The following is a 15,196-nucleotide window of genomic DNA, read 5'->3' as shown; positions in this document are numbered from 1 at the left end:
ATTGCTTGTATACTCTGCTGCCATTGCTCTAATACACAATATCCTCCTTTACTCACTAGTCTTCACTCTGTTCTCTGGAAATATCTAAAGAAAGTCTATTCCCTTTTCCACAAAAGGGCCTTTGGGATATATTTTAATTCAAAGAACTGGGAAATGAATTCATGTGCCAGAAGGTCACCGCAGAATGGTGCATCCACCTGTGCTGGGATGAAGCAGTGAGAAGGGGAGTGGAATTACTGTTGCTGGAGAGCCTGGCAGGTCACCCAGCTGGAAGGGAGCTGGGAGGATCCTTTCCTAAGTTATGCCTCTAAGCTGGCCCAGGGGCAAGGCATGACAGTGAGGGGGAAGCCACTTTCCAAGCACCATCTGCTGGAAGCCTCATTCTGTCAAAAAATAGGGTATTAATAACTTACTCATTTGCCTTGCAGACAATCTTATATCTACCAAGAGAAATGTTTGGAGGCTTTTCATTGACAAAGTGATGTGGCGCAAAAAGTGCCTGGGACGAAGGTGACAGAGACATTCTGGAGGAAAAGCACCACAGGCCTGGAACAATGACACACCCAGAGGACAGAGTAGGTACCAGAGGCTGGTGAATCCTGTCAGCACAGGGGAGGGGAGACTGAAAGCATTCTGGCTGGGCATCACTTGGGCAGATGAGCACCAGCTGGTGAAGCCCGGGTGAGGGAGACCTGAGGAGCAGACGTGTGAGAACACCAGCATGATCCCAGGGCCACAGTGGGGCCAGGGCAGAGCGCCTCCTGGGAGGACACAGAGGGACCCTGGCAGGGTCTGCCTAGCTTTCAAAACATAGGGAAGTCGACTATTTAGACATTATAAAGCAGTCAGGTTGACGGCTCCCCTGGCACACCATCAATTACATATGCTTTGAAAGCATTTAATAAATAGAGCTACTGGTCAGATTTGCATTGGTAAGTGAGAGAGAGTGGAAGTCCAGCTCCTGCTGCCAAGCTGTTCAGACAGCACCTGAGTGGACCCTGCCTTCTGTTGAAGCAAACTGCCAGGAACTGGGGACCTGGAAGTGGCAGAGGATGGGACACTACTTCACAGCCCCTGATATGTGCCAGAGATGTGAGAAAGGTTTCACCAGGGAGGACATCATCAGAGTTGTAGGCAACAGAAAAGCAGAAGGGGTGAGGGTTCGAGGAGACATCTAGGTCGAATAGCGTCAGCAGCCTTGTTCCATGCCATGGTAAGTGAGGGCCTCTCACAGGAAATTACTTAGAAAAGGACCAGCTATTAAAACGTGTCATTCCAAAAGAAACTTGTTTTACATATGTGTGTGTTTTACATATTTTATATAAATTGCCTAACATATTACATGTATAAATAGAACACACACAATTCATATATAAAAATATATCTTAAGAGAAAAACAGTATATATCAAATTATCTGTATGGTATTCAGGACTGGCTACAAAATTTGTAGGACTCAATACAAAATGAAAATGCTGGGACTTCTGTTCCAATATGATGACTTTCGAGATGGTGACAGCAGCACATTAACTGCCTGTCACAGACAGCCCTGCACACGCAGCTCCTATCTTCACTTCAGCAAGTCCTCCCTGAGAAGAAGGGCATCTCTATGACGTGGAGGGAGAGTTGAGGACAGAGCTGGGCCCGAGGAGCAGCAGCGTCACTAGCTGGCAGACCTCAGGCCCATGGTGTGTGTGTCACACCGTGACATCTATGGGATGTTCCTATAGAAAGTCCTCAACAGTGCTTGAGTTAGTGAATGAATGAATGAAAACGAAAAACTCAGAAGGCATGCCTATCAGATCTGTACGTCACATGAGGCTTTGAGGGCTTGCTAATGACAAGCTGGGGTATAAGACTATTCAATAAATAGATTTCAGCAGAGATATAAAGTTTAAAAAAATACTAACTGCATTTATACATGATGACAAAACCTGGTGCAACAATAATTCCCAGTAATGTGTGTCAGGAAAGGGCAACATTACAGCTGTTCCAAATGTGGCGCCCATCAAACGGCTTCTGGGGGAGGGAGGCACCAGTCAACCCCAGGCCTCGGCGACCACAGTGGAAGTTCTGTATTGGCTTGTGCGAGCCCCTTGTGAAGGGAGACCAGCACATGGAGGTAGCTCTGGAAAGCGTGTGTCGCAACTGCTGTTTGGGGGCTGATTCCGGCCCCCTTTCTCTTATGCCTACCACTATTAGGGAAGCTGGAAAATCAAAATACTTGGACCATAACCTGCCCTGCAGCTAGGAGTGACAGCTTCTGAATAATGTGAAATCCACTACCCGGCTTCCAGGAAGCATTTCTTGATAAAAAGGGCAGTCGGCTTCCAGCCTCTCTGCCACTTTAATCTGGCTAATCTGGCTGTCAGATCTGCCACAGCCACCTCACTACATGGAGGAGACAAGCCACATGCCAGTGTGCTGCGTGAGAACACAGTGTGGGTCCTGCTGACTTTATGGAGCCACTGCACCAGCCCCTACCTGGCTATACTTTCCCAATCTTCTAGGTTATGTAGAGGAAACAAAACCCTATTTGTTCATCAGGTCTTCTGTTCCTTGCAGCTAGATGTTTTCCAATTAACAAAGCATGTCACAGGGCTGGGCAGGAATCCTGGAGTGAGCAGTAGGTCAGACTTAGAGGTACCCAAAGCGAGGCTGAGGCTGAAAATGGGTAGTGATAATGTTGGGCTCCCCTCCAGGCTGGGGCTTTGCAGACTTCTGCTGAAAGAAGGGTGCCAAGATGGTGTAGGGGGCTCAGTAAACCAAATCAGCTCTAGCTGGAGGGAAGTGGGGCAGTTATCTTTTTAGTTCTATTTTTCCTTTTATAATTTGCAAGTGGACCTGTTACTGAATCCAGTTCTCTCTCTCCCTTCAATTTGCAAGTGAATCTCACGCTCCCTGGGAGCAGACCTGCTTTTGCACGGAAGCCAGGCTCCGTGTGCCACCCGAGTGCCTCTCTGCAGAGACTGGCAAGACGAATCGAGCGCTGCAGTCAGGCAGTGAAAGCATCACCTCCTCCATTTACTTTCCTCTTTAAGCCCCGATGTTTTTAGGAGCTTCCTTGTTTTGATGAAATTTTGGTATCAAGATTTAGGAGGAGGCTTCTGAGCTAGGGCTTAAGTGAGGGTAAGAGAAATTTTCAACGGTTAAGCAGTTTCAGTCCCTTTCTAACATTCAGGAAATTCTTAATTACCTCCTATTTGAAACAAAATTCTGCCTGATAGAAAAAAAAAAAAAATCACAGTAGCACAGACCTTCAATTTTTGCCTAAGCAAGGTTCAAAGAGGAGGAAGAAGGTGTCAGGGAAGGAACGGGACGTCTATCCAAACAGTACGATAAAGGGATAAAGGGGGTGACCTGAGAGAAAGAGTGTTCTAGGAGTTCAGCATGCAGGCATTAAATTCCCACATGCCGGAGCGCTGGAATTGTAAAAATAAATGTGCAAAAATAAACAATTCCATAATTGCAACATACCCTGAGAATGAGGTGTTTCAATTCATCATCTGACAGAAAAGTTGGTTTGTAGTTTGCTTCTGTGTATGGATTGGTGGCACCTTATGGGGAAAAGAAGAGAAAGAGTCAGTATACTTTATGTTCAAGATCATGTGTCATTCTACTGCCTGTGTCGGACCTTCTAACTGAAGAATTTTATTTCATCCTCTTACTCACTTTTTCACTGAGACAGGGTTATTAGTTCTGGTTTTGGACAGATTCTTGCAATGCCAAAGAGAATTCCACTGAAAAGAGAACACTGTTGCCCACAGGAGACTTAACAAGCTTGCTTTTGTCACGATCGTGAAAATCAAGAGATAATAGAAGGAAGTACAAAATCTGCTTCTAAGTGGTAGCAGCTCTTGAAGCAAACTGGCAAAGGCTCCTGGGAGGGCTCCTTCTGCCCAAGATCTATATTAAATAGATTGTCTAGCAGTCCCTCAAATCACCACTTTAAATGTTCTTGGGAAATCACCCTGTTTGCCAGGCCCTGAGTAAATATATTGTCGAGGGCATTGACTGTGAGTTCCTCTTCATCAGGGGAGAATTAAATGAGCTTGGCAGCCCTGAGACATGTATTGCTTCAGTAAATGCAACTCAAGATCCTCAGCCTTAAAGTAGACAAGACTCACGTTCAAATGGCAGTCAATCTAACCTTGTTCAGGAGAATGGTGACTTACAGAAAAATGCCAGGAGTAAACCACTTGGCATCTGCAGAGCAGTTAGCAGAATAATGAAGAAATAAAATGAAACAGAACCATAACAGCTCCAAGCACCGTGGGGAAGGAGAAAATCAGAATCTGTCTGAGATGTTCAAATCAACCACCGAGGCTCCTAGCATCACTACCCTTTTATGTTAACTCGAGATTAGCCTCTTTCCCTTCCAATTTAATAGAAATTAGTTTCTGATAATTTAATCTCTATCATTTTTCTAATATGAATTTTTAAATGTCATTCTCCAAGGAATACATTTTAAATTATGATCAAAAGCCAGACAAAACCAACTATAACTTCTTTCTGGAAGCTTTGTAGGAACATAAAGATGCAACTCTTTCTACACAGGTCAGCGATCTGATTGAGTGCCCACTTTCCAGTGTCCTTAAAGAAGTCCAAGACTTATGGAAAATTCCAGGAATGGCATTCACTACAATGCCTGGCCTGTTTCAGATTTCTCCTTCGGTTTGGATAAGTCACTTTCATGTTTCTGTCTGTTTTCTCACCCTCCCCACATTCAGAAAAGGAAAACACACCTCCCTCATAAAGCGTCAATCTAGTTTGGGAAAATTTCAGAAAGATGAAAATATCATCAGTGTTCATTCCTGACAATAAAATGCAGCAAGAACCATCAACTAGTGACTCATTCCTCAAAGGAAGCAAGACGAATTTTCCTCTTAAAAACTGAATGTGACTTTTCTGTGTCACAAAGTGCACCTACATTTCTGATATTATGTGTGGAGGTCAGCAACACGCATGTGGACAGGACATCAGCACCGTCCTCTGGTCTGTGTGTAGCCTGACCACCTGCACCACAGGCACACGCAGAAGACACAGCTCTGCCCTCGGAGAAGCAGGACTGCAGAATCCCACCTTGATGCCATGTAAACTCAACAATCATTTGGCATCACATCTACTCCTGAAAATTACAGGCATATTCCGAGATAGCATATTTGCAGTAATGAACACTTGCCTTTGGGATTCAGGTCCATTCTAGGTGAGGGTGGCAACACTGCAGGCATGGGCATAACGGATAAGAAAGCCTAGGATCTCACCTCGTAATGTTTTCATGTGCTGAACAGCCATCCTCAGCACAGTAAGTTTATCTAACTTCCTGGACATCGCGTTGCACGTCGGAACCAAGGAAGCCAATTCATCAATGAAACTGTTCATTTTATCCCGACGCCGCTTTTCGATCTGACTGTGAGCTTCCCTGAACGATATGAAAAAATATCTCCATAAAATGTAACCAAGCATCAAGGAAACAAAACCAAGTTATAACTGTTTTCAGTATCAACCTGACAAGGCAAATTTAGAATCTGTGAAAGGTTTCAAGCTAGACTTTCCTAGGAATATCACCAAAAATGTGGTCTCCCTGCTAGGTCAGTTCTAGTTTGTTCTAACACTTACCTCATCCCTAGAACTAAGGGGAACTATGACAAATATTGTCTTTTCAGAGTAAAGTGAACCACTAATTTCTCAATTCTCTTTTTCGCTCAGCCTCTGTGAAGGTTGAAGATGGAGGCAGAAGGGAGAAGGGAGGGGGAGGTTTCCAAAAGTGCCCAGAGCAGCTCTCAACGTGGGTCCCACAGCGTGTTGTGTCTGAGGTTTGAGAGGGGCCCACTGAATGGTTCTCAGACACTGAGTCGCCAGGTAACTAACGCTGCCATCCTTGGATCAACCATGACCCCACCTAGGTGCAGCAGATGCTACATCTTCAGATTATCATCCTTCTCCCTCCCTCCCAGGAGTTGCTACTCGCTGGGGCTCACGCTCACTCCTTCACAGGTTTGCACCTGCTGATTGTGACTGTCCCCCTAAAGAGGTATATGAACAGAGGAAATGTAGCAGCTGCCACTGCTGTAGCAACAACCACAGTGTCTCTGGCTGAGGCTGTTCCGAGAGGGGAAAGCTAGCAGTCCCAGCTGAGCCAGATTCTGCAACCTTGGGGGGCTTTGGGGCTAACAGCAGGAGAGCGGAGCACCCCATGGAAAGGAGCCAGCAAGTGTGGTAGGAGGCAAGAGAACCTACTCCTGGGAGCAACTCCCACCCCCAGGTCTGGCCTTCAAGTGCAACTTGCAGCGCAATAAGGGATCCTTTCAGCAGCCAGCCCAGGAAGTGAGTCAGTGGGCCAGATTTTTTTCTGGAGTGGGCCCCAGGAAGAAGTAACCTGCTGAAGGCTGGGGAGAAACTTTAGCCTTGATTAATGTTCTGCTACTTCCAAAGTCCCCTTCTGGTTAAGTGTGCTTAGACAGCAAGGCATGCAGGCCAACTCAGCCTAGTAAGAGGGAAAGGCAGACGGCCCCAAGGCCTCTACACTCTTTTCACATCCCTAAGGACATGACTGTGTTGAGGACAGATGAGGACCAGAGACACAGACCCTGTGACTGCATCACCCCAGGGAGTAGAGCAGAATGAGGGGCCAACCATACCTTGCATTTTTGATCCTTCCTTGGTGCTCTGTGTATTCTAACCTGGAAAAAATAAAAAAGGGCAATAGATGAAAGCACAATCCCCCAGAGAGGCACAGTAAAGTTATACATGCCTGTCTCCTTCCTTCTAAGCCCTGTCATCTCTCTACAACACACAGGGTTCTTGGCTGTAAGCTACATTGGACTGGGGTCACGGGAGACAGTCTTGAGCCTGTGGCCTTCGAGCTTATCCCCACTCAATGACAAGGGTGGAACCAGCCCAAGTAGGAGAATGTGTAATTATGCAAAGAACAGGGCTGTGAGGACACTGAGGTTCTTATTACTAAGGTCACGATACCTTCCATGAGGATCCTCTTTGTCTGTGTCCATACTTTCTCTGAAAAAAACAAGAGAGAACATGACTATCTGTTAATAAAGACACACAAAATAGCTTACTATAATATAGAAGGCTCTCGTTTATCCAGAAACCAAATAATTAGAAAGCTCAAATAGGCACAGTATTTTTGATGGATAGCAATAAAACAAAATAAAGCAACCTGAACCTCCTATAAAACCCAGACTGGTTTTCTAGTTTATCAAACAAAAGTTATGGATCATAGAGCTTGTATGTTAATATATATTTTACCATATTTTGATTGTTTGGAACTTGGGAATTACATAGCAACTATGGAAAACTCTTAAAGTATCCAAACAACTATATCATTACTCCTATCATTCTGGATAAATGGAGTTTATTCATTCTGAAAATTTATCTAGCATCAAATACATGTATACATACATATATACTTGGGGTGTGTTGGGGCGGGGGTGAAGTGAGGAGGGGAAATCAAATTACCAAGACATAGAGCAGAACTACAAGCCACTTTTCAAAGGCACAGCTACCCAATATTCTGTTCTCAGCTAGGCAGCACACCACTAGGCTCAAGGAACTGGGCTAGAGGGGAGGAGCAGGTTGTGGGTGTGGAAACCTGTCTGGCTGCAGGAGGTCCTAGGGTAGCAGTAAGGATCTGCCTTCCTTGCAAAGATTTCAGAATTTCATGGCACCTTGTGGGTCAGCAGAAAATAGACTGAAATCCTCAGAGGAAGGAGTTGCAGATTCAGCCGGGGTCAGTACACTCCCTTCACCAACACTGACTGCCACTTGACCTTTCTCCTTTATCCCATAAAATAGGGTGAGGGGGATGATGGCTCCTCAAGCAATGTCATCTCTAGGACAAAAGCCGCTGTTTCTTAGGAATACTGAATCCCATCATGGGCACTCTGGAACACTGGTTCCCAACCTGGGGCCCCTTCATTTCCTCTTGGGCAGAGGTTTTTCTAGTTAATCCTAAAATGCAGAGGAACTCATATAGGCCACATGGAAAAATGAAACCCCCTCTTCACCCCAGCTTTGGCTAGACTTGGATCTGCTCCTTGAGGTCAAGTTGATCACTTTCTGACAGCCCTACTTTTACTTTTTTTCTCATCAATGTCTCATCAATGAAACTATAGGATTTACTTGTTAACTTTGTAACTTTTATAAAAGCAAAAAAACCTCCATGTGTATGAGGGAATCTAGAAAATGCTCCCTTGTCCCTGGCCCACTCATCAAGTCTATACCATCTTTCCCTGCCCTTCTGTAGGTAAAGAGAAGCTCTGCCTTTAAGTATGATACAATTATATACAGGGGAAGGACCATGGATCTTTAATGAGGGTTCCATGAATTACCAGAGATTAGCAAATGGGGGTCCACAAGGGAAACCTGAAGGCCTTGTATGGTGACAAGGTTGGAAGCCATGGGTCTAGGTAACAGAGGTCTTAAAACACATCACTGGCTGAATCAGGACATGAAACAAGGAGGCCATGGAAAACATCTCCTGGTCTCCAGAAGAATACCCACTGGGTCCTCACCCCACTCTCCATCCCCTGGGCTTTTGGCTCTCTTAATTATCTGGGATAACTTACATATTTAATCATAGCATCTCCTAGTGGGCATCTGACCTCCAGTCACTGTGCTCCCCAAATTCGACCTGTGAACTTCAGCAGAAAGGACATCTGCTGTACAGGGGGTACCTCTTTGGAGATGTTTCCTCATTAAACAAAAGAAAATCTCTTAAGTGGACATTCGGGTAAGATTCCACACAGCTGCCTCAACAAAACAGAATGTGCCTTTGACTGTTCTGCTCTGCCTAGTTCCCTGGGTTTCTGTACAGAGATGGAGGAGTTGACTGTAAGTGTGAACATTTACTTACTCAAAAGAAAAGTCATCAAGTCTAAAAAGAAACAAAAATACTATTTAATATAGCAGGTACATATTAATTTAAATAATGTTTAAGGACAACACAGATGTTTTCCGAAATGACCTTGACTTAACTCATTCCACAAACATTAATTAAGCAATGGGTGTCTTTCTCAGACAGAGACCCTCTGGCAAAGCTCTCTTTAAGCTACTGAGATTATATCATACATTGATTTAGCCACCTAGCTCAAAGGAGCAAAGGCAGGCAAGGAAGGGGTAAACAGAACTTGGCTTTAAGGCTGTTCTTTTTTTCTGGATGAGGAACCATTTGGGGCTGGGACAGTAAATGCCTTTCTGCATTTACTGGGGCTGGAGGGCCCCCCGCCCTGTTTGTAATCCAGGGGGTAACCCAAAAGCCAACTGTGGGGCCACCCAGAGTTGGATCTTTCATCCCCATCCCTTTCCATAAAGAGGATCCTTTCTTTCAAGAGCAAAGGTGGCTCCTGGATGGTCCACATCTGCAAACTGACACCAAATTGAGCCAGAGAAGAGGCACTCTGAAGGCCTTACTGGTAGTCCGTGGAGCTGCCTTTCCTTTTGCGGTTGCAATCCACGCTGCTGGTGCCGAGGGGGCTGGAGAGGAGGTCGGTGGCACCCGGGGACATGAAATCACTAATGGTTGAAGAAATGTCCATTCTTTGGTCTGCCATTGGAGGTCTAGAATTGGTACAAGGGGGCACAGAGATGTCTTTATTTCCAGCTGCTCTTCTCAAGTGGCAGAGGCACTCTGGAGGCGCGTGGGGGTTGTTTACAGAGCCACCACTTCTCTCACCCAGCCACTGCACCAGGACACGGCCGCGCCAAAGTGCGTCGTAAATTTTAAGAGTTAGCATATGTAGTGCACACTCACCTGCTTGTTTTGAGTTCAGAGAAACTGGGTGGCTTTTCCTAGGTCCTGGTGCTAGGGCATGGGAGAACCCCAGGGCCCAAGGCCCTAAGACTTGCAGTCCAGTGCATCTCCTGCTGAGGGGACTAAGTGTCCCAGATGCTTTCTGATAGCAGTTTTACTTTTTTCTCATCAATATGTCTCATCAATGAAATAATAGGATTTACTTGTTAACTTTGTAACTTTTATAAAAGCAAAAAAACTCCATGTGCATGAGGGAATCTAGAAAATGTTCCCTTGTCAATGGCCCACTCATATACCATCTTCCACTGTCCTTTCATAGCCAGCATCCAATGCATGCAAACATTGCACAATGAAATGATGAAGACATTGTAGATAAAATCTCAAAAACATTTTGAGAATTCACATTTTAAAAACATGAAGTATGCTGGCTCAGAGGGAAAAAGGCTGCCAAGTTACCTTGCAAGGGGCTCCAACAGCAAGCCAAGGTAAAGAGGGCGGTGTGCTGCCCACGGTCGGAGGGTAGGCGCTCCACACGCTGTGACGGGGCTGTCACTCCCTCTCTCTGGGCCCGAGTTTCCTCATCTGCCAAGCAAGAGGGGAGTGTGAGCTAATCCTCGCCACCACTTCCCACAGATCAGTGAACCAGGCCCTGGTGGTTAGGCATGTGTGCCAATGTTTCACTTCACAAGCATTGCTAGAGTAAGACATCTTGGTGCTAATATATCCAGGCGTATGAGCTATTCTCTTAGAATTATTTCTAAAAGTAGGGCTGACAGGGACACACACTGCAAGTACCTATCCCCAACAATAGCTCTTATCAATCTGAAAGAAAGAAAAACAGAACCTCCTTGTTTTTTTACTTGTATTTTTATTTTATTTTACATTTTAAAAGGACAGGTTTATTTGGAAAAGAGAAGCATTTGTGTAGTCACAGGTGGGCAGGAGAGTTGCCTACTTGTATTTTTAAATCATCATGGCTGGTGTCCTGTTTATAGGCATTGTTGCCTTCACTTGTGCCTGCTCATACACTGTTTTGTTTTTTTTACCGTGTTGCCTTTCCTATGGGTGGACCTCCTAACTTGTCTTCTCCCGGGCACTGGAATTCAGATTCCAGGGACTGTCCTCACTTTCACTCCGTGGCCTTCATCTCCAAGGCTCAGGGCTGCCTCGTCAGCCACGACCCTCCTGTCTTCTCCTCTCTGCTATCCCAGGCTCACCGGAGATCTGCTATTGGGAAATCCAATGCCCATCTCTATTCCTTCCCTAGTTGGCCTCTCAGTACCACCTGACAGAGATGATCTCTCCTAATTGTCTCTTGGCTTCAGAGATGGCTCTTTTACTGCTTCAGTGGCCAGCTGCTCCTTCTTGATCTCTTAGAGTTTTGGTTATTCCCCTCTCCCTCACTTCTATGTGAGGGCCCCATAGATGTCCTTGAACCTCCTCTCTGTTTATACTCACTCTCTATGGATCTGACTAGTTTTGTTGCTTCAAATATTCTGCCGCTGCAGTCCCCAGATTTACATCTGGGACACCCCCCCACCATTCCAAACTTATATACCAACCATCTCCCTGACATCTCCTTTTGAACATACATGGAGACCTCGAACTGACACAGCCATAACCAAACCCTGTCTCTTAGCCAAGCCCATGTCGGTAAGTGGTCCTTCAATTCTTCCGGTTGCTTAGGCCCCAGACTCAGAAGGCACCCCTGACTCCCTTCTCTCACAGCCTGCATGCATTCCACCAACAAATCCTATGAGCTCCAGATGCAAAACACATCTAGAGTACAACTACTTTTCCCCTTTTCCTTCCTACTTCTGCTCAAATTGTCACTTCCTCCCTAAATATCCATAATGGGACCCCCATCAACCTTCACTAACCAGTCCACTTTTACTGTTTTTTTTTCTGTATCCCTATCAAGCTTGGCCTACATTAACTTTCTTTACTGGCAGGCCTCTCCATTAAATTTTAAGCATCAGAGGAGCAGGGGTTTTGTCTGGTTCACTGCTTTGTACCCTTAGTGCCCATAACACCTCCTAGCATGTAAGTCTTCAAAAAGTAGCTGCTGAGTGTATATTACGAATGTTACTTGTTCATCTTAGATGTTGTAGGTACTGTTTCCTTCTTTTCACCTTTTAGCTTTGATGTGGTGTTTGTATATGATATTAAAAGTGACATTTTTAAAAGCTTTTTACCTCAATATCATAAATATATTCTCTTTAGTAAAACTTTTGTAATTTTCTTATTTAGCTCTTTTAGTCCATTTGGAAATGTGTGGTAGACTACCAAAGGCTGGGAATTTTTTTTATCTCCCTCCAAAGACTGGATAACCATCCCAAGAACACATAACAGAACAGACATCCTGTTACTGATCATTTGAAATAGGGTTTGATTGATTTGTTGTCTTATTTCTGAACTTCCTATTCTGCTCATTTGATCTAGTGATTTCCATTTAGTATCACACTTTTCATTATCATGGCTTTATTGTAATATCTGGTAGAACAGCTCTTTTAAGTCTTCCCTTTCAAAAATTTCTGGCTATTCTGATTTATTCTTCAAGAAGCATTTTTAATCATTAATCATATTAATAACTGCCCTGTTTGGTGGCTGCTACTATTGTTACTGATGTTAAGACTGAGAGAGTAGAGTCAGGAGGGAGTACAGAGCCCCAAGCTCAAGGCTGACCACCCTCTGGTGGTGCAGCCTCTGGGCTGCACACCACACATGGGTGCCCGTCTGGCTATCTCCTCTTTTGAACAACAAGACAATTGGAGGAGTGAAACTATTCCAAGGTTCAGGCCTCCTGGAAGAAACCCCACTTTCTGAAGAACTACTACCCAAACATCCACTGACAGTTGCCGAGGGGGGTAGGAGCTGGGGTGATTTTTTACCTGAAGTTACAGTTCTAAAACTCAGATCCACCCTGGCAGGAGCAAGGGGCTTGCTGGTCACCTCAAAGCAATTTTCATGTTTCGTAGTTTCCTTCCAGGCAGTCAACTTCTTTCAGAGACCTATGGGGGTGGGGGGAGCCACAGGAACAGAAAACCCAGACAGGTCACTCTGGGGTTAATAACTTTAACAGCATGGGATTAGCTAAGGGTGAAGGGGAAGCTGCTCATGATTCCCAGCTACAGGGAGTTACGTGGACAACACACAGTCCCATCCTTCAGCTGCCTGTTAAGCTAAACTGCAAACACATGGGGGAAACTGGCAGCTGTTTTCTGTAAAAAACAAAGCCTTTTAAGTTGCTAAACATGGACTGGGCATTTTCTTAACGAAGACGATGTTTTCTTTTTTCCTACTGAGGTAAACTGAGTGTACACTCAGTTGAGTACAAAGGACACACAACTGGTTACGCTTTGAGTCAGGCACAGTTTTCACTGCATTATTTAGAATAACACATCCAAATCAGAAAATAACTCTGAGGTAGAAACTACCGTTTCCCTTTTTACCAATGAGACTGAAGCAGAGCGAGGTGAAAAGACGGGCCGAGGTCACACAGCCTGAGTGTGGTGGGCGCCAGAAGCCAAGCCGCTGCTCACATCACCCGCTCTCTCAAGTGAGGTTCATTAACTAAACACAGACAACAAGGACCAACAGAAAACAAGTCTTCAGGAAATACTAAGTGAAAACAAAATGCCAGCAGGGCCAATACCTAAAAACTGTTGGGAGTGAGTTCAGATATTTAAAGAAAATGTCCATGGACCTCAAGTGTGTAGGGCGTGCACTCAGCGAAGGGAGAAACGGATCCTGAAAAGGCGCCCGCGTTAACAGAGTGGCATGTTGCCCTGCCCTCCCGGCATGGGTTTGATCTCTGCCCTTCTGCTCCCTGTGCTGGAGCCGCCACCCTCTCCATCCCTGCTCAGCCCCGAGACTGCAAGACTCAGAACAAATGGGGCTTTCCCGACCCTTCGGACCAAGAGCGTGGGTATTTCACATCCTATCAGCTAATTCTTGCAACTGCTGGGCTCCCTATCTTTGGATTCACCATAAAGGTCTTCTCCAAAGGAATATCTAGGAATACAATGGATTTTGTCCTCTGGAATTATTCCTCTATGCAGTAGGGTTCAGGAACCTTCGCTGTCTGGCTCTGATAGCCTCATTCTGAACATGTGCAAATAGGTGACTGGGAATTTTGTCCCTAAGTCTCAAGCGACACAGCAGCAGCAGCAGCATCAGTGATGAACACAGTCCCCAGTGGAGTGCTGCCGGAGGGAGGCTTGACACACGATTCCATCTAAATCGTACTCTAGGCTCCCAAATCAGCAGCTCACACTCCACCCTGGGCCTTCTCCCCCGCCCCCACCTCCCTGCACCCTAGAGCTCCCACATGGTCCTCTGATGGATGGGCCCAGCCACTTCCCTCCATTGCTGGTCGTTACCTCCATCCAGGCCTGTTCCTTCCAGACTCGCTTCGCTCTTTCCTCACTGTGGTCTGAGACAGGACACCTCTTGCCTAAAACACTGCAGTGGCTTCACTGCTCTGCCCCAAGCCTTCCAGAAAAAACCCAAATTCCCTAGCAGGACATGCCAGGACTCCATAACGGGCTTGCCTACTTTCCAGCCCAAACTCATCTCCTACCCAAGACGCCAGCTGGCCTGAAATAATTGCTTTCCCAGGAGCACATGGTCTCAGTTGCACCCACTTGTGTTGTAGGTGTGGGTGGCTCCCTTACTTCAAGGGTCCTCAGGTGCTGCCTACTCTCCTCGGAGGCTGAGTGTTCTCCCTTTAGCGTACGCCCCCCCCCCGCCCCCCCTCCGTGATCCCATGGATAGGCATCTCCCAGCACCACCCCTCACTTCAGGTGTTCTCAATCAATGATAAACAAATTCAAATCCCTTCTCTTTCCCTCCCTTTCTTGACACATTAGGTTCAAAGTTTAACGTAGCAAATGCCACATGAAGTTTCTCACTTTCCCAATACTCATAATTACTTTATAGACATACACGTTAATGCAGATTTGTGCACTATATTTTGCAAATCGGTCATGAGAAGGCCTTTCTTGGACACTCAGACAAGGCAAGGAAGCTGAACCTGCTAGGACACTCAATTATTTGTGGAAAACAGTTTTCTCTCTAAGAAGGTGCACTTAGATGTGAAAAAAATAAAAGAAAAACTCTTTCTGTGCTAAGTACTTCCAAGAGTCTGGAGCCAAGGGAGGCGTCTCAGGAGATGGAAGGTATCTGTGAGAGAGACGCTTGCTAGGGTGGGCTCAGTGCCCACTTCTAAGCTAGAGATTTCCAAAGGCAGGAGGGAGGGTCACTGGATGTCCAGAAAAAGGCCACGAGGAGTCTTGTGCAGACTGACTGGGAAAAACTGGGGCACCGCCAACTCCCTCCCCTGTGCCTCTCTCAGGAGCTCTGCACAAAAGGCAAAGTCACAGCACGGGGGCCTTGCAGAGGTGCCTCAGCAGCCAAGAAGGGCAAGA

General features: G+C 45.8%; 1 protein-coding gene across 9 annotated transcripts in view; it reads right to left on the bottom strand.

Moving 5' to 3' along the window:
- BMAL1 (basic helix-loop-helix ARNT like 1) overlaps positions 1-15,196 on the bottom strand; it is a 254,388-nt gene that overhangs the window by 20,699 nt on the left and 218,493 nt on the right. For 5 of the 9 annotated variants that reach the window (XM_054699379.1, XM_054699380.1, XM_054699378.1 and 2 more), the window contains 8 exons: positions 12,659-12,778; positions 10,224-10,349; positions 9,428-9,574; positions 8,871-8,891; positions 6,977-7,015; positions 6,640-6,681; positions 5,263-5,420; positions 3,476-3,555 (listed from right to left, as the gene is read on the bottom strand). In XM_054699379.1, coding sequence (XP_054555354.1) covers positions 3,476-3,555; positions 5,263-5,420; positions 6,640-6,681; positions 6,977-7,015; positions 8,871-8,891; positions 9,428-9,567 — 480 coding nt within the window. In that variant the 5' untranslated portion in view covers positions 9,568-9,574; positions 10,224-10,349; positions 12,659-12,778. Of the gene's footprint in view, positions 1-3,475; positions 3,556-5,262; positions 5,421-6,639; positions 6,682-6,976; positions 7,016-8,583; positions 8,621-8,870; positions 8,892-9,427; positions 9,575-10,223; positions 10,350-12,658; positions 12,779-13,219; positions 13,502-14,149; positions 14,389-15,196 lie in introns of those variants that run through there. The other 4 variants (XM_054699383.1, XM_054699384.1, XM_037522689.2 and 1 more) reach the window with 4 other exon arrangements.

This window comes from Talpa occidentalis, unplaced genomic scaffold (assembly GCF_014898055.3).
Source record: "Talpa occidentalis isolate TD23 unplaced genomic scaffold, MPIMG_talOcc4v2.1 talOcc4.3, whole genome shotgun sequence".
In the NCBI taxonomy this organism is placed as follows: domain Eukaryota; kingdom Metazoa; phylum Chordata; class Mammalia; order Eulipotyphla; family Talpidae; genus Talpa; species Talpa occidentalis.
Note: the sequence above shows the minus strand (reverse complement) of the source record. Positions and strands in the feature narration are given on the sequence as shown.